Raw genomic sequence first — 25,582 nt, forward strand, 5'->3', positions numbered from 1 at the left:
GCAGTACATACTCACCTGTGCTTTCCTACCAGTCACCTACCTCAGCTTCCCCACCTGTGACTGCAGTACATACTCACCTGTGCTTTCCTATCCCCTATCTCAGCTTCCCCACCTGTGGCTGCAGTACAATCTCACCTGTACTTACCTGTCACCTACTTCAGCTTAAAGCAGCTAAACCCGACCAAAGCGCTGGGCGCAATCGCGAAAAGAAAAAATGGGTCACTTTTCGCACATTTCAGCTCTCCACCCCCAGGGGGGGCACTGAAATGTACATGGCTGCAGCCATTCACGCCTGAACGGAGCTACAATTGAATAGATTTGATGGCAGGTTTCGTAAACATGTTTACAATCAGACTTAATTAGTTTTTAAAACTGCTCAGAATTGCAAATTAATAAATAGCCCCAGAAATGAATACTTTATTGCTGCGATATATGACGATAACAAATGATTTTTGGGGCCCCCAAAGCCACTAATGATAAGGCAAGATCGGGTGGTAGATTTACTAAGTCTTATAAAAAGGAAAGTGATAGATAGCTACAAGCTGATTTGTTGCTATCATTTATCTTGCACAGTCTAGAACAGTTATAGCTAGAATGTAATTGGTTGCTATGGGCGACACCACCACCTAGTAAAGGTTTTAGTAAATCTGCCCCCAGTTCTTTTATCTATTAACTAACTGCAATTTGATATTGGATAAACTGGTCCCACATTTCTTTTCTAGTACAGATTAGAGGAGACAGTATTTACTAGCCAACAAATTAAAGGGGAATCTCCACCTTCAATTATTTTTGCCATCCTCACAGATTTATCGGCCCTTGCCTACATTCACAGTGATTCTGTCTAGCTAATTATATTCCGCGCACAGTTACAATTATTAGGTGTTAATTCCACTGGCAAAATAAACAAATCTGCTGAGAAGGTAAAAATAGCTAAAGGCGTTGTCACTTCTAATGTCGTCTGAAGGTGGACTTGGCAAATTTACTGCAGAAATGCAATAAATTATTATAGACATGAGCCTTGCAAAGTTAAGATAAAAGCAGTAGCTGCCAGCAGGGTCGTCTTTTCGTATGGGCTCAACGGGAAGTTGCCCAAGGGCCCCAGGAGTATAAGGGCACTAGGCTGATAGCTGAGGGTCCCCTTTTTCCAGGGGTACCAGATATTTTTAAATTGGCCCTGGGGAGCCGGAGATATCTGACTTCAAATCGGTGGTCCCCATCAGAGCCTGTTAATTGCTCTTCCCAGGTAGATACAGTATCTCGGGTTCTGTCTGACTTAGAGTTTTTCTGAGGGTATATCCCAAAAGCTGAGACTCTTCCCTTTCGGTGGACACTGGCAACTTGTCTCTACTATGCCCATAACCAGAGATATCAGCCATCCATCAGCTTGTCCCTGCTCCAGCTCCACACGCCTGGTATGCAGTTTTATATTTTCATCGGTGGATCATGAACTCTGATCCCCAAGTCCCCAGTACCTCCTGAAAGGTGGGACTCTCTAGTTTATCCCATTATCACCTCTATTTCCAAAAACTGGATATATCTGCAGTCAAGAAAGCTGCCCTCCCTTTGGAAAATGATGAATATTAAGCCTATCCACCCCTCCCCTGCATATTAAACACCCCCTACTACCCTGGAAGTCATGTACCAGGGCCCCTTCATTCAACCCAATGTCCCCTTCTACAGATTAGTGTTCTCCCTCCCGCCCCATCTCCCACCATCTGTACAGTAAAGGAGTAATTAGCAGCAATTAATGCTCCAGGTCCTACATACTGAGCAGAAGATCTAACACCTACGGAACATCAAAGCTCCTGCTGATAGCGCGTGCGCACACACACACACACACACACACACACCACACACACCTCCCCCCCACCCCCTGCTGGAGAATGGGTAGGGGCCTCAGTGCATTGCTTTGCCCAGGGGCCTACACTGCTGTTAAAACAGCCTTGGCTGCCATTTGCCCCTGACTTGCAAATTTTCATGGACAGTCCCTGTATTTTTAAGCTTTTAGGGGTCTATTTACTAAGCCTTGGAGAGAGAGAAAGTGTACAGAGATAAAGTACCAGCCAATCCACTCTGCCATGTTGCAGGCTGTAGGATCTATTTACTAAACCTTAGATGGAGATAAAGTACCAACCAATCAGCTCCTAACTACCATGTAACAGACTATGGGGTCTATTCATGAAGCAGTGAAAAGTGTGGAGAAGTGAACCAGTGGAGAATTTGCCCATGGCAACCAATCGGCATTGAAGTAACATTTATAATTTGCATACTATACAATTTTATGGAGCAGCTAATTGGTTACCATGGGCAACTGCTCCACAGGTTCACTTCTCCACTCTTTTCACTGCTTCATGAATAGACCCCTGTGGTTGAAAAATGACAGGAGCTGGTTGTTTGGTACTTTATCTCCATCCACTTTATCTCTTTTCAAGGTTTAGTAAATAGACCCCTAAGTCTGGAAATGCTCCTACTTTTATGATATTGACTACTTGCACAGTAGGCCTGTTACTTCTCTAGTTTGATATGTACAGTAGTTATCCATATCGTTACCATTTTACATATTCTATGAGTTGGCATTTATGGTACAGTCGCATCACCGAACATAAGGCTAGGCGGTTTCTTTCTTCTGGACCACTTGAACATTCATGGCCATTGGCACTTGCTTATATTGTTATGGGGTTTTTTTGTGGGTAAACAGGCTTGTACTCTTATACTTATGTGACTGTAACAAGGAATAACTACAGAAATAATAATTTGTGGTACTGCTATGGGCAGCATAGTGTCCCAGAGGAAAATATTTCCATCTTCTTAATATATGTACGAAGAGGTATGGTCTGTATCGATGGGGCAGCACCCATGTGCAGATGAGCCATAACCACCTGAAAAGGAACATCCCCTAGAAATCAAAGTTGGACTGTTCAAAGAGTTTAGTGGTCAGGACAAGGAGCCGGGTCCTAAGAGACTCTATTTAGTACGATAGACTAGTGACCACGTATAGCATTGGCCATCACTGTCCGTCTGCATTTCAGGCAGATTTAGTTTACATTAACCAAATTGTCCGATGAAATCACTACACATTTGGACAGCTTTAAGTATTGTGGTAGACCACTCCAGAAGGATCACCGTTCTTTGGTCTGGTCTGACCATAGGCTACGGGTTTTTTAAATTGTTAGTCTGTCGCTCGCTGCCTGTGCTGCATGTCACAGTAATTACACGATGCAGCGAAACCAGTCTATACTGGGAGTGACACAGATGCTAGTTTCCTGAACACTGCCTAGCCTTCGTATTTCCCATAAAACACAAAGGTAAATTTACTAATTACTCTGTAAGGCGTTACTGTGGTGACACTCATATATATTTAGAGGTGTTTTGACTGCTCAGCCTTTAATATAAAATTTCACAGAGCACCTTATAATTGAGTCTAATGATAAGTGTGTGTGTGTGTGTGTGTGTGTGTGTCTGTGGGGGAGGGGGGGGGGGTTCTGATTTCAAAGTACAAAGTCCAGCACTGCATTTAGGCGGTAATTCCAAGTTGATCACAGCAGGATTTTTTTTAGCAATTTGGCAAAACCATGTGCACTGCAGGGGAGGCAGATATAACATGTGCAGAAAGAGTTAGATTTGGGTGGGTTATTTTGTTTCTGTGCAGGGTAAATACTGGCTGCTTTATTTTTACACTGCAAATTAGATTGCAGATTGAACACACCCCACCCAAATCGAACTCTCTCTGCACATGTTACATCTGCCTCCCCTGCAGTGCACCTGGTTTTGCCCAATTGCTAACAAAAATCCTGCTGCGATCAACTTGGAATTACCCCCATAATTCTTTTCTTTTCTTTTTTTTGTCGAAAATATTTACTGTCCCTTTTAACTAGTCAAATATCTCTATCATTTTTTATTTATTTTTTCCCTGCACAGAGTCCTCAGATCCTCCAATTAAGAAGAGTCAAAGTGAATTCCAACAGTCTACGTTCTTGGTAGCTACGGCAACAGAGGTCCCTGTAGCATCTGACTATGTGGCACCCGTAGAAAGCAAGAAAGGGCCCTCATATGCTGAGGCTAATGGAAGCAATGTCATCATCATAGACCACAGCTCTTTACTCCGTAGATCTGCCCCAGGAAACGTCTTCAGCCCCGCCCCTGCAGATTCATATCGTTCCGCCCCTGCAGATTCATATCGTTCCGCCCCTGCAGATTCTCGTCGCTCCACGCCAGCAGATTTCAGGCGTTTCCCCTCAGCAGAGGCCTCACGTGCAAACTCAGGAGGTTCCCCTCCCCCTAATTCTGCCGATTCCCCTCTTGCTGCTCCCGGGAGCCCCTTTCAGCTGCTCCGTTCACCCAGCCCACGATCTCTGCTGGAGAGAGAGATAGAGGAAGTGCAGGAGAGAGAGCGAGAACTCAGGAGACAGAGGAACAGTGTGTACGGGAGAGACGACAGCACCATGGAGACTACACAGAAGGAACCAGAGAACAGAAGCGACGTTCAAAGTGGGATCTACCAACCAGGTGAGAGCATGAGCCTAACTTGTGCTGTGTCATTTTAAAGTGCACCCAACACCGACACGAAGTGGGTTTGGCCAATTTGTGGGTGGAGCCATATTCAGCCTAGTCACTAAGAACTGGCGACTTGTACCTCTGATGCCGCCAGTCATTCTTAAGATATTGGTTATGCTAACAAAATGGTCCAATTAATCACTCTTCAGTAGAGCCAAGAATACAGCTTCATATTAACATTGCAGTCATTACTACTCACTACTAGCGCTCACTTGCTCTGAGCTGTCACAAATGGCACTGAAAGGAGCGCTGCTAATAAAATGTAATGACTAAGGAAATTGTGATGAAGGACTGGGGTAAATTAGAAGTAGAAACAAGGGCTTTAAGTAAGTGGATGTTTAGTACATTACCATGTATTCCCCATGTCTTATCATTAGTATACTGTACTGTAAACAATGAATGTTATTATTATAACCCAATAGAGAGTAAATGGTGGTTCATATTTGGGGAAAATATGTCTGAGCTATATATTTCACGATTTATAAGATATTAATAGTTTGAACGTAGTTACTAAATGTTTACCCATATTTTGTGTTTCAGAACGCCCAAGTTGGAGGAGATTAGATGTGAACTGGCCCCCTAGCACCGGAGTCATTACCAACGGACAGCAACAAGAACAGGTAATGCATGATGTAGTAGTGTGTGAGGGGGAGATGTGTGTACATGTCATGGTGTAGTAGTGTGTAAGGGGGAGATGTGTGCACTGTACCTGTGCTGTGTGTACGTGTCATGGTGTAGTAGTGTGTGAGGGGGAGATGTGTGTACTGTACCTGTGCTGTGTACATGTAATGGTGTAGTAGTGTGTGAGGGGAGATGTGTGTACTGTACTTGTGCTGTGTGTACATGTCATGGTGTAGTAGTGTGTGAGGGGGAGATGTGTGTACTGTACCTGTGCTGTGTGTACATGTCATGGTGTAGTAGTGTGTGAGGGGAGATGTGTGTACTGTACCTGTGCTGTGTATATATGTCATGGTGTAGTAGTGTGTAAGGGGGAGATATGTGTACTGTACTTGTGCTGTGTGTACATGTCATGGTGTAGTAGTGTGTAAGGGGGAGATGTGTGTACTGTACCTGTGCTGTGTATACATGTCATGGTGTAGTAGTGTGTGAGGGGAGATGTGTGTACTGTACCTGTGCTGTGTGTACATGTCATGGTGTAGTAGTGTGTGAGGGGGAGATGTCTGTACTGTACCTGTGCTGTGTGTACATGTCATGGTGTAGTAGTGTGTGAGGGGAGATGTCTGTACTGTACCTGTGCTGTGTGTACATGTCATGGTGTAGTAGTGTGTGAGGGGAGATGTCTGTACTGTACCTGTGCTGTGTATATATGTCATGGTGTAGTAGTGTGTAAGGGGGAGATGTGTGTACTGTACTTGTGCTGTGTGTACATGTCATGGTGTAGAAGTGTGTGAGGGGGAGATGTCTGTACTGTACCTGTGCTGTGTGTACATGTCATAGTGTAGAAGTGTGTGAGGGGGAGATGTCTGTACTGTACCTGTGCTGTGTATATATGTCATGGTGTAGTAGTGTGTAAGGGGGAGATGTGTGTACTGTACCTGTGCTGTGTGTACATGTCATGGTGTAGTAGTGTGTAAGGGGGAGATGTGTGTACTGTACCTGTGCTGTGTGTACATGTCATGGTGTAGTAATGTGTGAGGGGAGATGTGTGTACTGTACCTGTGCTGTGTGTACATGTCATGGTGTAGTAGTGTGTAAGGGGGAGATGTGTGTACTGTACCTGTGCTGTGTGTACATGTCATGGTGTAGTAGTATGTGAGGGGAGATGTCTGTACTGTACCTGCAGGGCCGTCTTTTCGTATGGGCTCAATGGGCTCTTGCCCAAGGGCCCCAGGAGTATAAGGGCCCTAGGCTGATAGCTGAGGGTCCCCTCTTTCCAGGGGTACCAGATTTTTGAAAATCGGCCCTGGGGAACCAGAGATATCCAACATGAAAGCAGTGGACCCCATCTGAGCCTGTTAATTGCTCTTCCCAGCCAGATATCTCAGGTTCTGTCTGATTTACAGTTTTTCTGAGGGTATAATCCAAAAGATGGGACTTTCCCCTTTCGCTGGACACTGGCAGCTTGTCTCTATTATGCCCAGAACCAGAGATATCAGCCTTCCAGCAGCTGGTCCCTGCACCAGCTCCACACGCCTAAAATGCAGTTTTAAATTTTCGTTGGTGAATTGCTCCGGCTCCTGAACTCTGTTCCCCAAGTCCCCAGTACCTCCTGAAAGGTGGGACTCTCTCGTTTTTTATCCCATTCAAAGCTAAGAAATATATTTTCAGGAACTGGAGATATCTGCAGTCAAGCAAGCTGTGCTCCCACTGGAAAATGATAAATATTAAGCCCACTCCACTATCTACCCCTCCCCTACGTATTAAACACCCCCTACAACCCTGGAAGTCATGTACCAGGGCATCTTCATTCAGCCCAATGCCCCCTTCTACAGTTTAGCCCCATCTGTGCAGTAATAGAGTAATTAGCAGAAATTACTGCTCCAGGTCCTACATGCTCAGTGGAAGATAGAACACCCCCTACCAGCCGCTGATAGCACCCACCCACCCCTACCGCTGGAGAGTGGGTAGGGGGCCCAGTGCATTGCTGTGCCCAGGGGCCTACACTGCTGTTAAGACGGCCCTGTGTACCTGTGCTGTGTACATGTCATGGTGTAGTAGTGTGTGAGGGGAGATGTATGTACAGTACCTGTGCTGTGTGTACATGTCATGGTGTAGTAGTGTGTGAGGGGGAGATGTCTGTACTGTACCTGTGCTGTGTATACATGTCATGGTGTAGTAGTGTGTGAGGGGGAGATGTCTGTACTGTACCTGTGCTGTGTGTACATGTCATAGTGTAGTAGTGTGTAGGGGGAGATGTGTGTACTGTACCTGTGCTGTGTGTACATGTCATGGTGTAGTAGTGTGTGAGGGGAGATGTGTGTACTGTACCTGTGCTGTGTACATGTCATGGTGTAGTAGTGTGTAAGGGGGAGATGTGTGTACTGTACCTGTGCTGTGTGTACATGTCATGGTGTAGTAGTGTGTGAGGGGAGATGTCTGTACTGTACCTGTGCTGTGTACATGTCATGGTGTAGTAGTGTGTGAGGGGGAGATGTCTGTACTGTACCTGTGCTGTGTGTACATGTCATGGTGTAGTAGTGTGTAGGGGGAGATGTGTGTACTGTACCTGTGCTGTGTGTACATGTCATGGTGTAGTAGTGTGTGAGGTGGAGAGGTCTGTACTGTACCTGTGCTGTGTGTACATGTCATGGTGTAGTAGTGTGTGAGGGGAGATGTGTGTACTGTACCTGTGCTGTGTGTACATGTCATGGTGTAGTAGTGTGTGAGGGGGAGATGTCGGTACTGTACCTGTGCTGTGTGTACATGTCATGGTGTAGTAGTGTGTGAGGGGGAGATGTGTGTACTGTACCTGTGCTGTGTGTACATGTCATGGTGTAGTAGTGTGTGAGGGGGAGATGTATGTACTGTACCTGTGCTGTGTGTACATGTCATGGTGTAGTAGTGTGTGAGGGGGAGATGTGTGTACTGTACCTGTGCTGTGTGTACATGTCATGGTGTAGTAGTGTGTGAGGGGGAGATGTCTGTACTGTACCTGTGCTGTGTGTACATGTCATGGTGTAGTAGCGTGTGAGGGGGAGATGTATGTACTGTACCTGTGCTGTGTGTACATGTCATGGTGTAGTAGTGTGTGAGGGGGAGATGTATGTACTGTACCTGTGCTGTGTGTACATGTCATGGTGTAGTAGTGTGTGAGGGGGAGATGTCTGTACTGTACCTATGCTGTGTATACATGTCATGGTGTAGTAGTGTGTGAGGGGGAGATGTCTGTACTGTACCTGTGCTGTGTGTACATGTCATAGTGTAGTAGTGTGTAGGGGGAGATGTGTGTACTGTACCTGTGCTGTGTGTACATGTCATGGTGTAGTAGTGTGTGAGGGGAGATGTGTGTACTGTACCTGTGTTGTGTACATGTCATGGTGTAGTAGTGTGTAAGGGGGAGATGTGTGTACTGTACCTGTGCTGTGTGTACATGTCATGGTGTAGTAGTGTGTGAGGGGAGATGTCTGTACTGTACCTGTGCTGTGTACATGTCATGGTGTAGTAGTGTGTGAGGGGGAGATGTCTGTACTGTACCTGTGCTGTGTGTACATGTCATGGTGTAGTAGTGTGTAGGGGGAGATGTGTGTACTGTACCTGTGCTGTGTGTACATGTCATGGTGTAGTAGTGTGTGAGGTGGAGAGGTCTGTACTGTACCTGTGCTGTGTGTACATGTCATGGTGTAGTAGTGTGTGAGGGGAGATGTGTGTACTGTACCTGTGCTGTGTGTACATGTCATGGTGTAGTAGTGTGTGAGGGGGAGATGTCGGTACTGTACCTGTGCTGTGTGTACATGTCATGGTGTAGTAGTGTGTGAGGGGGAGATGTGTGTACTGTACCTGTGCTGTGTGTACATGTCATGGTGTAGTAGTGTGTGAGGGGGAGATGTATGTACTGTACCTGTGCTGTGTGTACATGTCATGGTGTAGTAGTGTGTGAGGGGGAGATGTGTGTACTGTACCTGTGCTGTGTGTACATGTCATGGTGTAGTAGTGTGTGAGGGGGAGATGTCTGTACTGTACCTGTGCTGTGTGTACATGTCATGGTGTAGTAGCGTGTGAGGGGGAGATGTATGTACTGTACCTGTGCTGTGTGTACATGTCATGGTGTAGTAGTGTGTGAGGGGGAGATGTATGTACTGTACCTGTGCTGTGTGTACATGTCATGGTGTAGTAGTGTGTGAGGGGGAGATGTCTGTACTGTACCTGTGCTGTGTACATGTCATGGTGTAGTAGTGTGTGAGGGGGAGATGTGTGTACTGTACCTGTGCTGTGTGTACATGTCATGGTGTAGTAGTGTGTGAGGGGAGATGTGTGTACTGTACCTGTGCTGTGTACATGTCATGGTGTAGTACTGTGTGAGGGGGAGATGTGTGTACTGTACCTGTGCTGTGTACATGTCATGGTGTAGTAGTGTGTGAGGGGGAGATGTGTTTACTTTACCTGTGCTGTGTGTACATGTCATGGTGTAGTAGTGTGTGAGGGGAGATGTGTGTACTGTACCTGTGCTGTGTGTACATGTCATGGTGTAGTGTGTGAGGGGGAGATGTCTGTACTGTACCTGTGCTGTGTGTACATGTCATGGTGTAGTGTGTGAGGGGAGATATCTGTACTGTACCTGTGCTGTGTGTACATGTCATGGTGTAGTACTGTGTAAGAGGGAGACGTGTGTACTGTACCTGTGCTGTGTGTACATGTCATAGTGTAGTAGTGTGTAAGGGGGAGATGTGTGTACTGTACCTGTGCTGTGTGTACATGTCATAGTGTAGTAGTGTGTAAGGGGGAGATGTGTGTACTGTACCTGTGCTGTGTATATATGTCATGGTGTAGTAGTGTGTAAGGGGGAGATGTGTGTACTGTACCTGTGCTGTGTATATATGTCATGGTGTAGTAGTGTGTAAGGGGGAGATGTGTGTACTGTACCTGTGCTGTGTGTACATGTCATGGTGTAGTAGTGTGTGAGGGGAGATGTGTGTACTGTACCTGTGCTGTGTGTACATGTCATGGTGTAGTAGTGTGTGAGGAGAGATGTGTGTACTGTACCTGTGCTGTGTGTACATGTCATGGTGTAGTAGTGTGTGAGGGGGAGATGTATGTACTGTACCTGTGCTGTGTACATGTCATGGTGTAGTAGTGTGTGAGGTGGAGAGGTCTGTACTGTACCTGTGCTGTGTGTACATGTCATGGTGTAGTAGTGTGTGAGGGGAGATGTCTGTACTGTACCTGTGCTGTGTGTACATGTCATGGTGTAGTAGTGTGTGAGGGGGAGATGTATGTACTGTACCTGTGCTGTGTGTACATGTCATGGTGTAGTAGTGTGTGAGGGGGAGATGTGTGTACTGTACCTGTGCTGTGTGTACATGTCATGGTGTAGTAGTGTGTGAGGGGGAGATGTATGTACTGTGCCTGTGCTGTGTGTACATGTCATGGTGTTGTAGTGTGAGGGGGAGATGTGTGTACTGTACCTGTGCTGTGTACATGTCATGGTGTAGTAGCGTGTGAGGGGGAGATGTGTGTACTGTACCTGTGCTGTGTACATGTCATGGTGTAGTAGTGTGTGAGGGGGAGATGTGTGTACTGTACCTGTGCTGTGTGTACATGTCATGGTGTAGTAGTGTGTGAGATGTCTGTACTGTACCTGTGCTGTGTGTACATGTCATGGTGTAGTACTGTGTGAGGGGGAGATGTGTGTACTGTACCTGTGCTGTGTGTACATGTCATGGTGTAGTGTGTGAGGGGGAGATGTCTGTACTGTACCTGTGCTGTGTGTACATGTCATGGTGTAGTACTGTGTGAGGGGGAGATGTGTGTACTGTACCTGTGCTGTGTACATGTCATGGTGTAGTAGTGTGTGAGGGGGAGATGTGTGTACTGTACCTGTGCTGTGTGTACATGTCATGGTGTAGTAGTGTGTGAGATGTCTGTACTGTACCTGTGCTGTGTGTACATGTCATGGTGTAGTACTGTGTGAGGGGGAGATGTGTGTACTGTACCTGTGCTGTGTATATATGTCATGGTGTAGTAGTGTGTGAGGGGAGATATCTGTACTGTACCTGTGCTGTGTGTACATGTCATGGTGTAGTAGTGTATGAGGGGGAGATGTGTGTACTGTACATGTCATGGTGTAGCAGTGTGTGAGGGGAGATGTGTGTACTGTACCTGTGCTGTGTGTACATGTCATGGTGTAGCAGTGTGTGAGGGGAGATGTGTGTACTGTACCTGTGCTGTGTGTACATGTCATGGTGTAGCAGTGTTTGAGGGGAGATGTGTGTACTGTACCTGTGCTGTGTGTATATGTCATGGTGTAGTAGTGTGTGAGGGGAGATGTGTGTACTGTACCTGTGCTGTGTGTACATGTCATAGTGTAGTAGTGTGTGAGGGGGAGATGTGTACTGTACCTGTGCTGTGTGTACATGTCATAGTGTAGTAGTGTGTGAGGGGGAGATGTGTATACTGTACCTGTGCTGTGTGTGCATGTCATGGTCTAGTAGTGTGTGAGGGAAGATGTGTGTACATGCCATGGTGTAGTAGTGTGTGAGGGGGAGATGTGTGTACTGTACCTGTGCTGTGTATACATGTCATGGTGTAGTAGTGTGTGAGGGGAGATGTGTGTACTGTACCTGTGCTGTGTATACATGTCATGGTGTAGGAGTGTGTGAGGGGGAGATGTGTGTACTGTACCTGTGCTGTGTGTACATGTCATGGTGTAGTACTGTGTAAGAGGGAGATTTGTGTACTGTACCTGTGCTGTGTGTACATGTCATGGTGTAGCAGTGTGTGAGGGGAGATGTGTGTACTGTACCTGTGCTGTGTGTACATGTCATAGTGTAGTAGTGTGTGAGGGGGAGATGTGTGTACTGTACCTGTGCTGTGTATATATGTCATGGTGTAGTAGTGTGTAAGGGGGAGATGTGTGTACTGTACCTGTGCTGTGTGTACATGTCATAGTGTAGTAGTGTGTGAGGGGAGATGTGTGTACTGTACCTGTGCTGTGTATATATGTCATGGTGTAGTAGTGTGTAAGGGGGAGATGTGTGTACTGTACCTGTGCTGTGTGTACATGTCATGGTGTAGTACTGTGTGAGGGGGAGATGTGTGTACTGTACCTGTGCTGTGTGTACATGTCATGGTATAGTAGTGTGTGAGGGGGAGATGTATGTACTGTACCTGTGCTGTGTGTACATGTCATGGTGTAGTAGTGTGTGAGGGGAGATGTGTGTACTGTACCTGTGCTGTGTATATATGTCATGGTGTAGTAGTGTGTGAGGGGAGATATCTGTACTGTACCTGTGCTGTGTGTACATGTCATGGTGTAGTAGTGTATGAGGGGGAGATGTGTGTACTGTACATGTCATGGTGTAGCAGTGTGGGAGGGGAGATGTGTGTACTGTACCTGTGCTGTGTGTACATGTCATGGTGTAGCAGTATGTGAGGGGAGATGTGTCTACTGTACCTGTGCTGTGTGTACATGTCATGGTGTAGCAGTGTGTGAGGGGAGATGTGTGTACTGTACCTGTGCTGTGTGTACATGTCATGGTGTAGTACTGTGTGAGGGGGAGATGTATGTACTGTACCTGTGCTGTGTGTACATGTCATGGTGTAGTAGTGTGTGAGGGGAGATGTGTGTACTGTACCTATGCTGTGTATATATGTCATGGTGTAGTAGTGTGTGAGGGGAGATGTCTGTACTGTACCTGTGCTGTGTGTACATGTCATGGTGTAGTAGTGTATGAGGGGGAGATGTGTGTACTGTACATGTCATGGTGTAGCAGTGTGTGAGGGGAGATGTGTGTACTGTACCTGTGCTGTGTGTACATGTCATGGTGTAGCAGTGTGTGAGGGGAGATGTGTGTACTGTACCTGTGCTGTGTGTACATGTCATGGTGTAGCAGTGTGTGAGGGGAGATGTGTGTACTGTACCTGTGCTGTGTGTACATGTCATGGTGTAGCAGTGTGTGAGGGGAGATGTGTGTACTGTACCTGTGCTGTGTGTACATGTCATGGTGAAGCAATGTGTGAGGGGAGATGTGTGTACTGTACCTGTACTGTGTGAACATGTCATGGTGTAGTAGTGTGTGAGGGGAGATGTGTGTACTGTACCTGTACTGTGTGAACATGTCATGGTGTAGTAGTGTGTGAGGGGATATGTGTGTACTGTACCTGTGCTGTGTGTACATGTCATGGTGTAGTAGTGTGTGAGGGGAGGTGTGTGTACTGTACCTGTGCTGTGTGTACATGTCATGGTGAATTAGTGTGTGAGGGGATATGTGTGTACTGTACCTGTGCTGTGTGTACATGTCATGGTGTCGTAGTGTGTGAGGGGGAGATGTGTACTGCACCTGTGCTGTATGTACCTGTCATGGTGTAGTAGTGTGTGAGGGGGAGATGTGTGTACTGTACCTGTGCTGTGTATACATGTCATGGTGTAGGAGTGTGTGAGGGGGAGATGTGTGTACTGTACCTGTGCTGTGTGTACATGTTATGGTGCAGCAGTGTGTGAGAGGAGATGTGTGTACTGTACCTGTGCTGTGTGTACATGTCATGGTGTAGTAGTGTGTGAGGGGATATGTGTGTACTGTACCTGTGCTGTGTGTACATGTCATGGTGTAGTAGTGTGTGAGGAGATGTGTGTACTGTACCTGTGCTGTGTACCTGTCATGGTGTAGTAGTGTGTGAGGGGGAGATGTCTGTACTGTACCTGTGCTGTGTGTACATGTCATGGTGTAGTAGTGTGTGAGGGGAGATGTGTGTACTGTACCTGTGCTGTGTGTACATGTCATGGTGTAGTAGTGTGTGAGGGGAGATGTGTGTACTGTACCTGTGCTGTGTGTACATGTCATGGTGTAGTAGTGTGTGAGGGGGAGATGTGTGTACTGTACCTGTGCTGTGTGTACATGTCATGGTGTAGTAGTGTGTGAGGAGAGATGTGTGTACTGTACCTGTACTGTGTGTACATGTCATGGTGTAGTAATGTGTGAGGGGAGATGTGTGTACTGTACCTGTGCTGTGTGTACATGTCATGGTGTAGTAGTGTGTGAGGGGGAGATGTGTGTACTGTACCTGTGCTGTGTGTACATGTCATGGTGTAGTAGTGTGTGAGGGGAGATGTGTGTACTGTACCTGTGCTGTGTATACATGTCATGGTGTTGTAGTGTGTGAGGGGAGATGTGTGTACTGTACCTGTACTGTGTGTACATGTCATGGTGTAGTAATGTGTGAGGGGAGATGTGTGTACTGTACCTGTACTGTGTGTACATGTCATGGTGTAGTAGTGTGTGAGGAGAGATGTGTGTACTGTATCTGTGCTGTGTGTACATGTCATGGTGTAGTAGTGTGTGAGGGGGAGATGTGTGTACTGTACCTGTGCTGTGTGTACATGTCATGGTGTAGTACTGTGTGAGGGGAGATGTGTGTACTGTACCTGTGCTGTGTGTACATGTCATGGTGTAGTAGTGTGTGAGGGGAGATGTGTGTACTGTACCTGTGCTGTGTGTACATGTCATGGTGTAGTAGTGTGTGAGGGGATATGTGTGTACTGTACCTGTGCTGTGTGTACATGTCATGGTGTAGTAGTGTGTGAGGAGAGATGTGTGTACTGTACCTGTACTGTGTGTACATGTCATGGTGTAGTAATGTGTGAGGGGAGATGTGTGTACTGTACCTGTGCTGTATGTACATGTCATGGTGTAGTAGTGTGTGGGGGAGATGTGTGTACTGTACCTGTGCTGTGTACATGTCATGGTGTAGTAGTGTGTGAGGGGGAGATGTGTGTACTGTACCTGTGCTGTGTACATGTCATGGTGTAGTAGTGTGTGAGGGGGAGATGTGTGTACTGTACCTGTGCTGTGTGTACATGTCATGGTGTAGTAGTGTGTGAGATGTCTGTACTGTACCTGTGCTGTGTGTACATGTCATGGTGTAGTACTGTGTGAGGGGGAGATGTGTGTACTGTACCTGTGCTGTGTGTACATGTCATGGTGTAGCAGTGTGTGAGGGGAGATGTGTGTACTGTACCTGTGCTGTGTGTACATGTCATGGTGTAGTGTGTGAGGGGGAGATGTCTGTACTGTACCTGTGCTGTGTGTACATGTCATGGTGTAGTACTGTGTGAGGGGGAGATGTGTGTACTGTACCTGTGCTGTGTACATGTCATGGTGTAGTAGTGTGTGAGGGGGAGATGTGTGTACTGTACCTGTGCTGTGTGTACATGTCATGGTGTAGTAGTGTGTGAGATGTCTGTACTGTACCTGTGCTGTGTGTACATGTCATGGTGTAGTACTGTGTGAGGGGGAGATGTGTGTACTGTACCTGTGCTGTGTATATATGTCATGGTGTAGTAGTGTGTGAGGGGAGATATCTGTACTGTACCTGTGCTGTGTGTACATGTCATGGTGTAGTAGTGTATGAGGGGGAGATGTGTGTACTGTACATGTCATGGTGTAGCAGTGTGTGAGGGGAGATGTGTGTACTGTACCTGTGCTGTGTGTACATGTCATGGTGTAGCAGTGTGTGAGGGGAGATGTGTGTACTGTACCTGTGCTGTGTGTACATGTCATGGTGTAGCAGTGTGTGAGGGGAGATGTGTGTACTGTACCTGTGCTGTGTGTACATGTCATGGTGTAGTAGTGTGTGAGGGGAGATGTGTGTACTGTACCTGTGCTGTGTGTACATGTCATGGTGTAGTAGTGTGTGAGGGGGAGATGTGTGTACTGTACCTGTGCTGTGTGTACATGTCATGGTGTAGTAGTGTGTGAGGGGAGATGTGTGTACTGTACCTGTGCTGTGTATACATGTCATGGTGTTGTAGTGTGTGAGGGGAGATGTGTGTACTGTACCTGTACTGTGTGTACATGTCATGGTGTAGTAATGTGTGAGGGGAGATGTGTGTACTGTACCTGTACTGTGTGTACATGTCATGGTGTAGTAGTGTGTGAGGAGAGATGTGTGTACTGTATCTGTGCTGTGTGTACATGTCATGGTGTAGTAGTGTGTGAGGGGGAGATGTGTGTACTGTACCTGTGCTGTGTGTACATGTCATGGTGTAGTACTGTGTGAGGGGAGATGTGTGTACTGTACCTGTGCTGTGTGTACATGTCATGGTGTAGTAGTGTGTGAGGGGAGATGTGTGTACTGTACCTGTGCTGTGTGTACATGTCATGGTGTAGTAGTGTGTGAGGGGATATGTGTGTACTGTACCTGTGCTGTGTGTACATGTCATGGTGTAGTAGTGTGTGAGGAGAGATGTGTGTACTGTACCTGTACTGTGTGTACATGTCATGGTGTAGTAATGTGTGAGGGGAGATGTGTGTACTGTACCTGTGCTGTGTGTACATGTCATGGTGTAGTAATGTGTGAGGGGAGATGTGTGTACTGTACCTGTGCTGTATGTACATGTCATGGTGTAGTAGTGTGTGGGGGAGATGTGTGTACTGTACCTGTGCTGTGTACATGTCATGGTGTAGTAGTGTGTGAGGGGGAGATGTGTGTACTGTACCTGTGCTGTGTACATGTCATGGTGTAGTAGTGTGTGAGGGGGAGATGTGTGTACTGTACCTGTGCTGTGTGTACATGTCATGGTGTAGTAGTGTGTGAGATGTCTGTACTGTACCTGTGCTGTGTGTACATGTCATGGTGTAGTACTGTGTGAGGGGGAGATGTGTGTACTGTACCTGTGCTGTGTGTACATGTCATGGTGTAGCAGTGTGTGAGGGGAGATGTGTGTACTGTACCTGTGCTGTGTGTACATGTCATGGTGTAGTGTGTGAGGGGGAGATGTCTGTACTGTACCTGTGCTGTGTGTACATGTCATGGTGTAGTACTGTGTGAGGGGGAGATGTGTGTACTGTACCTGTGCTGTGTACATGTCATGGTGTAGTAGTGTGTGAGGGGGAGATGTGTGTACTGTACCTGTGCTGTGTGTACATGTCATGGTGTAGTAGTGTGTGAGATGTCTGTACTGTACCTGTGCTGTGTGTACATGTCATGGTGTAGTACTGTGTGAGGGGGAGATGTGTGTACTGTACCTGTGCTGTGTATATATGTCATGGTGTAGTAGTGTGTGAGGGGAGATATCTGTACTGTACCTGTGCTGTGTGTACATGTCATGGTGTAGTAGTGTATGAGGGGGAGATGTGTGTACTGTACATGTCATGGTGTAGCAGTGTGTGAGGGGAGATGTGTGTACTGTACCTGTGCTGTGTGTACATGTCATGGTGTAGCAGTGTGTGAGGGGAGATGTGTGTACTGTACCTGTGCTGTGTGTACATGTCATGGTGTAGCAGTGTGTGAGGGGAGATGTGTGTACTGTACCTGTGCTGTGTGTACATGTCATGGTGTAGTAGTGTGTGAGGGGAGATGTGTGTACTGTACCTGTGCTGTGTGTACATGTCATGGTGTAGTACTGTGTGAGGGGGAGATGTATGTACTGTACCTGTGCTGTGTGTACATGTCATGGTGTAGTAGTGTGTGAGGGGAGATGTGTGTACTGTACCTATACTGTGTATATATGTCCATGGTGTAGTAGTGTGTGAGGGGAGATGTGTGTACTGTACCTGTGCTGTGTGTACATGTCATGGTGTAGCAATGTGTGAGGGGAGATGTGTGTACTGTACCTGTGCTGTGTGAACATGTCATGGTGTAGTAGTGTGTGAGGGGGAGATTTGTGTACTGTACCTGTGCTGTGTGTACATGTCATGGTGTAGTAGTGTGAGGGGGAGATGTCTGTACTGTACCTGTGCTGTGTGTACATGTTATGGTGTAGCAGTGTGTGAGGGGAGATGTGTGTACTGTACCTGTGCTGTGTATACATGTCATGGTGTAGGAGTGTGTGAGGGGGAGATGTGTGTACTGTACCTGTGCTGTGTGTACATGTTATGGTGTAGCAGTGTGTGAGAGGAGATGTGTGTACTGTACCTGTGCTGTGTGTACATGTCATGGTGTAGTAGTGTGTGAGGGGAGATGTGTGTACTGTACCTGTGCTGTGTGTACCTGTCATGGTGTAGGAGTGTGTGAGGGGGAGATGTGTGTACTGTACCTGTGCTGTGTGTACCTGTCATGGTGTAGTAGTGTGTAAGGGGGAGATGTGTGTACTGTACCTGTGCTGTGTATACATGTCATGGTGTAGGAGTGTGTGAGGGGGAGATGTGTGTACTGTACCTGTGCTGTGTGTACATGTCATGGTGTATTAGTGTGTGAGGGGAGATGTGTGTACTGTACCTGTGCTGTGTGTACATGTCATGGTGTAGTAGTGTGTGAGGAGAGATGTGTGTACTGTACTTGTGCTGTGTGTACATGTCATGGTGTAGTAGTGTGTGAGGAGATGTGTGTACTGTACCTGTGCTGTGTGTACATGTCATGGTGTAGTACTGTGTGAGGGGGGGATGTGTGTACTGTATCTGTGCTGTGTGTACATGTCATGGTGTAGTAGTGTGTGAGGAGAAATGTGTGTACTGTACTTGTGCTGTGTGTACATGTTATGGTGTAGTAGTGTGTGAGGAGAGATGTGTGTACTGTACCTGTACTGTGTGTACATGTCATGGTGTAGTAATGTGTGAGGGGAGATGTGTGTACTGTACCTGTGCTGTGTGTACATGTTATGGTGTAGTAGTGTGTGAGGAGAGATGTGTGTACTGTACCTGTGCTGTGTGTGCATGTCATGGTGTAGTAGTGTGTGAGGGGAGATGTGTGTACTGTACCTGTGCTGTGTGTACATGTTATGGTGTAGTAGTGTGTGAGGGGGGAGATGTGTGTACTGTACCTGTGCTGTGTGTACATGTCATGGTGTAGTACTGTGTGAGGGGGAGATGTGTGTACTGTATCTGTGCTGTGTGTACATGTTATGGTGTAGTAGTGTGTGAGGGGAGATGTGTGTACTGTACCTGTGCTGTGTGTACATGTTATGGTGTAGTAGTGTGTGAGGGGGAGATGTGTGTACTGTACCTGTGCTGTGTGTACATGTCATGGTGTAGTAGTGTGTGAGGGGGAGATGTGTGTACTGTACCTGTGCTGTGTGTACATGTCATGGTGTAGTACTGTGTGAGGGGGAGATGTGTGTACTGTATCTGTGCTGTGTGTACATGTTATGGTGTAGTAGTGTGTGAGGGGAGATGTCTGTATTGTACCTGTGCTGTGTGTACATGTTATGGTGTAGTAGTGTGTGAGGGGAGATGTGTGTACTGTTCCTGTGCTGTGTGTACATGTCATGGTGTAGTAGTGTGTGAGGGGGAGATGTGTGTACTGTACCTGTGCTGTGTGTACATGTCATGGTGTAGTAGTGTGTGAGGGGAGATGTGTGTACTGTACCTGTGCTGTGTGTACATGTCATGGTGTAGTAGTGTGTGAGGGGAGATGTGTGTACTGTACCTGTGCTGTGTGTACATGTCATGGTGTAGTAGTGTGTGAGGGGGAGATGTGTGTACTGTACCTGTGCTGTGTGTACATGTCATGGTGTAGTAGTGTGTGAGGGGGAGATGTGTGTACTGTACCTGTGCTGTGTGTACATGTCATGGTGTAGTAGTGTGTGAGGGGGAGATGTGTGTACTGTTCCTGTGCTGTGTGTACATGTTATGGTGTAGTAGTGTGTGAGGGGAGATGTGTGTACTGTACCTGTGCTGTGTGTACATGTCATGGTGTAGTAGTGTGTGAGGGGGAGATGTGTGTACTGTACCTGTGCTGTGTGTACATGTCATGGTGTAGTAGTGTGTGAGGGGAGATGTGTGTACTGTACCTGTGCTGTGTGTACATGTCATGGTGTAGTAGTGTGTGAGGGGGGAGATATGTGTACTGCAGGATAAGTAAAGGAGTTAAAGACCAATTTGTCACTTTTCTGATTTTCACATACAAGCCTGGTTTTGTTAATCTTGTAGAAGTGAATCTGTGTGTTTTGTGTGCCGAGCCTAATATGTTTCCTCAGCAAAATCATGTTACAGTTTAAACTGGAGCTTTTGCTGTGTATTCCATATGTTCATGGTGGTAGTTTTATATCCTATATGAATTATCTGGTCCTCTCAAACTAGTAAGCAGTTGTCAGTCTGTCTTTCTCATCCTATTCATGCTTATTAACCACTGGTTGGTCTGACTGTAGCAATAACCTGTAAACAAACAGTGGTAGCTGCTCAATCACTCTAGAGATACTTATCAAGTGCTAGAAAAGGGGAGGGGTCACAGCAAACGGCAAACAGAGAGGAGGGTGCTTCCCCCCCCCCCCCCCCCCCCCCTGGTATTCCCCCAGCAAACTGACTAATACCTGTAACAATACCTGAACCTATCTGGTAATAGAATTTCAGAGATATTTGTTACATGAATTTGCAAATTCATGGTTCGCTGCTGAGCCGCTTCAAGGCTTCTCTGATGTCAGCAGTCCTACACTAACTAATAGCAGTGCCCACATAGGGACATGTGATTTGTCTACAGTAAGGCCTCATGATAAAGGCTCATACAAAATTACATCCAGATTGAGGGTTTTATTACCTGAGAGCCACCCCTAAGATCTCCCATTAGGACTACAAGGACTAGCATGCCTTCCAAATGCTGCTACCATTCAATGCCTTCTCACACATGCAAACAAACAGTGGAAGCTGCTCAATCACTCTAGAGCACAGGTTCTCAAACTCAGTCCTCAGGACCCCACACAGTGCATGTTGTGTAGGTAACCAAGCAGGTGCACAGGTGTATTAATTACTGACACATTTTAAAAGGTCCACAGGTGGAACTAATTTCGCTTGTGATTCTGTGAGACCTGCAAAACATGCACCTTGTGGGGTCCTGAGGACTGAGTTTGAGAACCTGTGCTCTAGAGATACTTTTCAGGCGCTAGAAAAGGGGTGGGGTCATAGTAACAAATATCTCTGAAATTCTTTTACCAGATAGCTTCAGGTATTGTTACGGGTATTAGTCAGTATGCAGGGGGCATACTAGGTGTGTGGGGGGGAGCACCCCCCGTCGTCCTCTTTGTTTGCTGTAGCAATAACCTCCCACAAGACCTCTATGGATATCTCCATCTTAACCTTCTATTTCCACAGCTGATAACTGTTATTATTAAGTTTAGCCCAGTTTAAGCACTGGGTTACTGTTCATTTTCTCTTCTTCCTCACTTTGAATTACAGTGTTGAATTACTCACTTACACGCTTTGCAGATGACACTGAATGGTTTTTGTTTTTTTGGGTTTTTTTTTTTCTGTTGTGTCTGGGCCCATGACCTGTTGCAAAATATTCTTCTCTGTTCAAGTATCAATAAGCAGGGAGGACTGTGGCACTACTGTAAATCCATTCCTAAAACTATTTATTGGTTATAAGATTTTTTTACATTTTTATTATTGTATTAGGTATATTATATATATATATATATATATATATATATATATATATATATATATATTATTATATATACTTCAGTGTGATGAAGATTAGATCTGGATTCACATAATGACGTTAGATGGTTTAGTAATGGGCAAAATGAGACACTGTTGAGAGAGTGTCCCATAAGAAAGCTACATAATTATGAAACAAATGCAAACAAGTTTGGTTTTCCGATCATCAGAAGAGTGGGTAGGGACATCTAAAGCCTAGCTGGGCCCTATCACCCTCTTGTGGCTGTCACCTTAGTAACCACGTGGTCTGTCTGCCACAGCAGCAGTAATATGGCTGTAGGGCTAATGCTTGGAGAGGATCCTATTTGTGTCAGGCTGCTTGTGCTCGGTGTTGGGGATGGGGCATGTGTGGGTGAGGGCTGGTTATTATAACTGGGTTGTGTATTCTCTTGATCCCATGAGGCAGACTGAGGAGTGGGGGAGTGGGGTGGGGGGGAATGAAATATGAAATGTTTAGTCTAAGAACATCCGTAAAATATTTTGTATGTCACTCTCTGGCTTGGATTATGTATGGCCCTAAACGGGCACTGTAATGGGAGCCATTGTGGTCTTTGTCCATTTTGACAACATCTCTTGGTACCAAAGATACGGTCTATCACAGCTGTTTATAGAAGGGTCCCCTCCACTCAGATACACTTGTCTTTTGTGCTCCCGTTTAGGTTTTGGACAGCCCTTACACTCGGCGGCAGCGCAGCGCTTTGATCCAGAGCTGGGAGTCTGGCAACCCAAATCCTCTGGGCGACGACGAGTAGGGAGAGGCAGTGATGAGGACTGTCAGGACAGAACTTGTGACATTTTGGATGAGATTTCCCCACCTCTCCTCTTCTTCTCACTGAATATCGGACTGCCATCTTCCTCTTCCTCACCTCAGCGCTTGAAATGACCTCAGCAGACGACCGGCCCAGCCTCCTACATCTCGTGATCAGTATCTAATCTGCCAATCAAGCTTTTGTAACCTGTATAAATTATTTGTAATAAATTATAGAAAATGGGACTGCCCCGAAATACATGAAATGTTGAGTAATGACTAGTTCTACAAGGAAGCGAGCGCGTGTCGGCAGGTGTCCTGTCATAGGGGTATTCCTAATGGACCAACTGTCCAGTACAAGTGTCTATTAATGAGGCGGTAGGCAATATGTTACACTTGCTGGCCCGCATGAGGAGGCACATTACCCTCAGGGCCGGTTGTACACCTTGTGGCGCCCAGTGTGAAAGTTTCCACTGTAGTTGTGCCCCTTAGTAGCCGCTTACAAACACACACAAAAAAACCCCAATACTTACCAGCCCCGCTCCTGTTTCCCGACTGCTGCTGCTCCATCTGGCTGCCCGTGGCTCCTCTATTTGGGAGAGACGTCATGACGTCTCTCCCATAGCAGCGCCGCACAGACACTAGAGGTCAATGACCTCTAGTGTCTGACAGGTGCGCCGGCTGCAGCGGACGCCCACACAGCCCACGGCGTCTGCTGCAGCCGGGGAGCGCGGGGTGCGGGTAGGTGGTGGGCGACTGCGGGGTGACTACGGTCGCACCCGCAGGCCACAGTGCCCCAGGCACAGGCACTGCTTGCCCGCACCAAGATCCGCTCCTGATTACCCTTCACCTCAGTAACACATTATATCGGGTTCACTACGATCTGCCGGCGGTCGGCCTCCCGGCAACCAGCATACCGGCGCCGGGAGGCCGGCCGCCGGCTTACCGACAGTGTGGCGAGCGCAAATGAGCCCCTTGCGGGCTCGCTGCGCTCGCCACGCTACGGCAAGGTGGCGCGCTACACTATTTTATTCTCCCTCCAGGGGGGTCGTGGACCCCCACGAGGGAGAATAAGTGTCGGTATGCCGGCTGTCGGTCTCCCGGCGCCAGTATGCTGGTCGCCGGGAGCCCGACCGCCGGCATACTGAAGACCACCCATTATATCAATACATCTAATTATGGTAATAGTCACCTCTCTGTAATAACATTATACAGGTATTTACACGTCACATGCCTCAAGTGAAAGTTTGGCGGGCCGCCTATTACCAATCACTGTATTAAGGGGCCGTGCAATAGAACAGTAATAGATACAGGACAATTATAGAATGAGGGGTCATGTAACAGACACAGTAATCCATACACAGGCACACATTCGCAAAACGCGAATTACAAAGAAGATGCGGGCACATGCGCTCACCCCACAGTAAATGCTAACTCCTCTGCCTGTCAATCAGTGGGAGGGGGCAGCAATGCTCCGTTTCCTAGGCGGAGACAGAACATTGCGGGGGCGGGGTCTGGAAAACGGAGGTATGGGCGTAATAGGGGCAGCTGCGTGAGGTCACATGCAGCCACTGCGATCACAAAAATGGCGGTGGGCCTCCTGCAGTCGCAGCCAGGCTGTGGCGGCAAGAGGCATCAACAAATCCTGCGATCACGCTGAAATTGCGGTGCGACCACAATTTCAGTATGGTCGCAGGGGGGAGGCGGCAGGTAGCATGCTGGGCGGCATTGCCCTGCGATGGGCGGCCCCCAGTAACCTATCAAAAGGATTGCAAATTCTTCTAATAAGCAGAATTTGCAATCCTAACTGAACGAGATCCATAATCCCCCTTTCTACAGGTACCTAGTTGGTAGGCAATAAATAGACAGTCAAAAGGTCGACAGTTAAACGGTTGACATGGGCTATATTTCAGTCAATATCGCTCATTTACCCTCTTTGTGCGATATTTACTAAAATATTGCACAATGCGTATGCTGCAAGCCACTGCCGATGCGTGTTCCCGGGGGTTGTTAACGATCCTTGCTGTCACCCGTTCATGCAGCTCAATTTCAGCTATGCCATGACATCACTGTGCGATATCGTGACCGATATTACTCAGTGTGTACGCACTGTCTGTGGGCTGGGCTGGGCGGGGAAACACTGTGCAATATCTCTCATGAAGCGTATTGCACAGTGTGTACCCACCTTTTAGCTCGATAGGGTCAAAAGGTCAACATGGTGAAAATGTCAATGTGCAAATGGTTGTCACAAAAAAAAAAAAAACGGTCAACACGTGTGTTTTGTTTTTCATGACTTGTAGGGTTCGGTCCCTCATTCTAGAACTTTCCTGTATGTATTCGTTTATTACATAGCCCCTCATTCACTGTTGTATTTATAATGGGTACAGTGTGTGAGGTGCAGGGGGGCCCACACTGCATACCCTGCACCCATTATTTGTAATACTTACCTTCCAGAGTCCCGCGGCCAAGCAGCAGCGCTGCAGAAATCACTGAGAAAATGGTACGGTGCCATTTACCCGGTGCTTCGTGCAATAGGAAAAACACTGGGAAAATTTGCAGCTGCGCCATTTTCCCGGAGATCTGCGTATGCGCTGTAGACTCTGGGATAGCGCTAGGGACCCTAGTGCCCAGAGTCACAGCGCTGCCGCCAGCAAGAGGAGGGGGCCCTGACGGAGCCTGCGAACGGTCCTCCTTCTCTCTAGATACGCCCCTGCCCTCATTCTAGAACTGTCCTGTATGTATTATAGTTTTATTACATAGCCCCTCATCCGTACATACAGAAAAATTATATTCTGATCAGTCATGTAATATAGTACAGGTTGAGTATCCCTTATCCAAAATGCTTGGGACCAGAGGTATTTTGGATATGGGATTTTTCCGTATTTTGGAATAATTGCATACCATAATGAGATATCATGGTGATGGGACCTAAATCTAAGCACAGAATGCATTTATGTTACATATACACCTTATACACAGAGCCTGAAGGTAATTTTAGCCAATATTTTTTTTTTACTTTGTGCATTAAACAAAGTGTGTGTACATTCACACATTGCATTTATGTTTCATATACACCTTATATACACAGCCTGAAGGTCATTTAATACAATATTATTAATAACTTTGTATATTAAACAAAGTTTGTGTACATTGAGCCATCAAAAAACAAAGGTTTCACTTTCTCACTCTCCCTCAAAAAAGTCCGTATTTTGGAATATTCCGTATTTCGGAATATTTGGATATGGGATACTCAACCTGTACATATATGAATTTATAGAATGAAGGCTCATGTAAT

General features: G+C 46.8%; 1 protein-coding gene across 4 annotated transcripts in view; it reads left to right on the plus strand.

Annotated features, from left to right (window-relative positions):
- MISP3 (MISP family member 3) overlaps positions 1-22,553 on the plus strand; it is a 106,961-nt gene extending 84,408 nt beyond the window's left edge. For all 4 annotated transcript variants that reach the window (XM_063931130.1, XM_063931133.1, XM_063931131.1 and 1 more), the window contains 3 exons: positions 3,919-4,506; positions 5,095-5,174; positions 22,199-22,553. In XM_063931130.1, the coding sequence (XP_063787200.1) occupies positions 3,919-4,506; positions 5,095-5,174; positions 22,199-22,291 (761 nt within the window). In that variant the 3' untranslated portion in view covers positions 22,292-22,553. The remainder of the gene's footprint in view (positions 1-3,918; positions 4,507-5,094; positions 5,175-22,198) is intronic.
- Positions 22,554-25,582: the final 3,029 nt, after the last annotated feature.

This window comes from Pseudophryne corroboree, chromosome 6 (genome assembly GCF_028390025.1).
Source record: "Pseudophryne corroboree isolate aPseCor3 chromosome 6, aPseCor3.hap2, whole genome shotgun sequence".
Lineage (NCBI taxonomy): Eukaryota > Metazoa > Chordata > Amphibia > Anura > Myobatrachidae > Pseudophryne > Pseudophryne corroboree.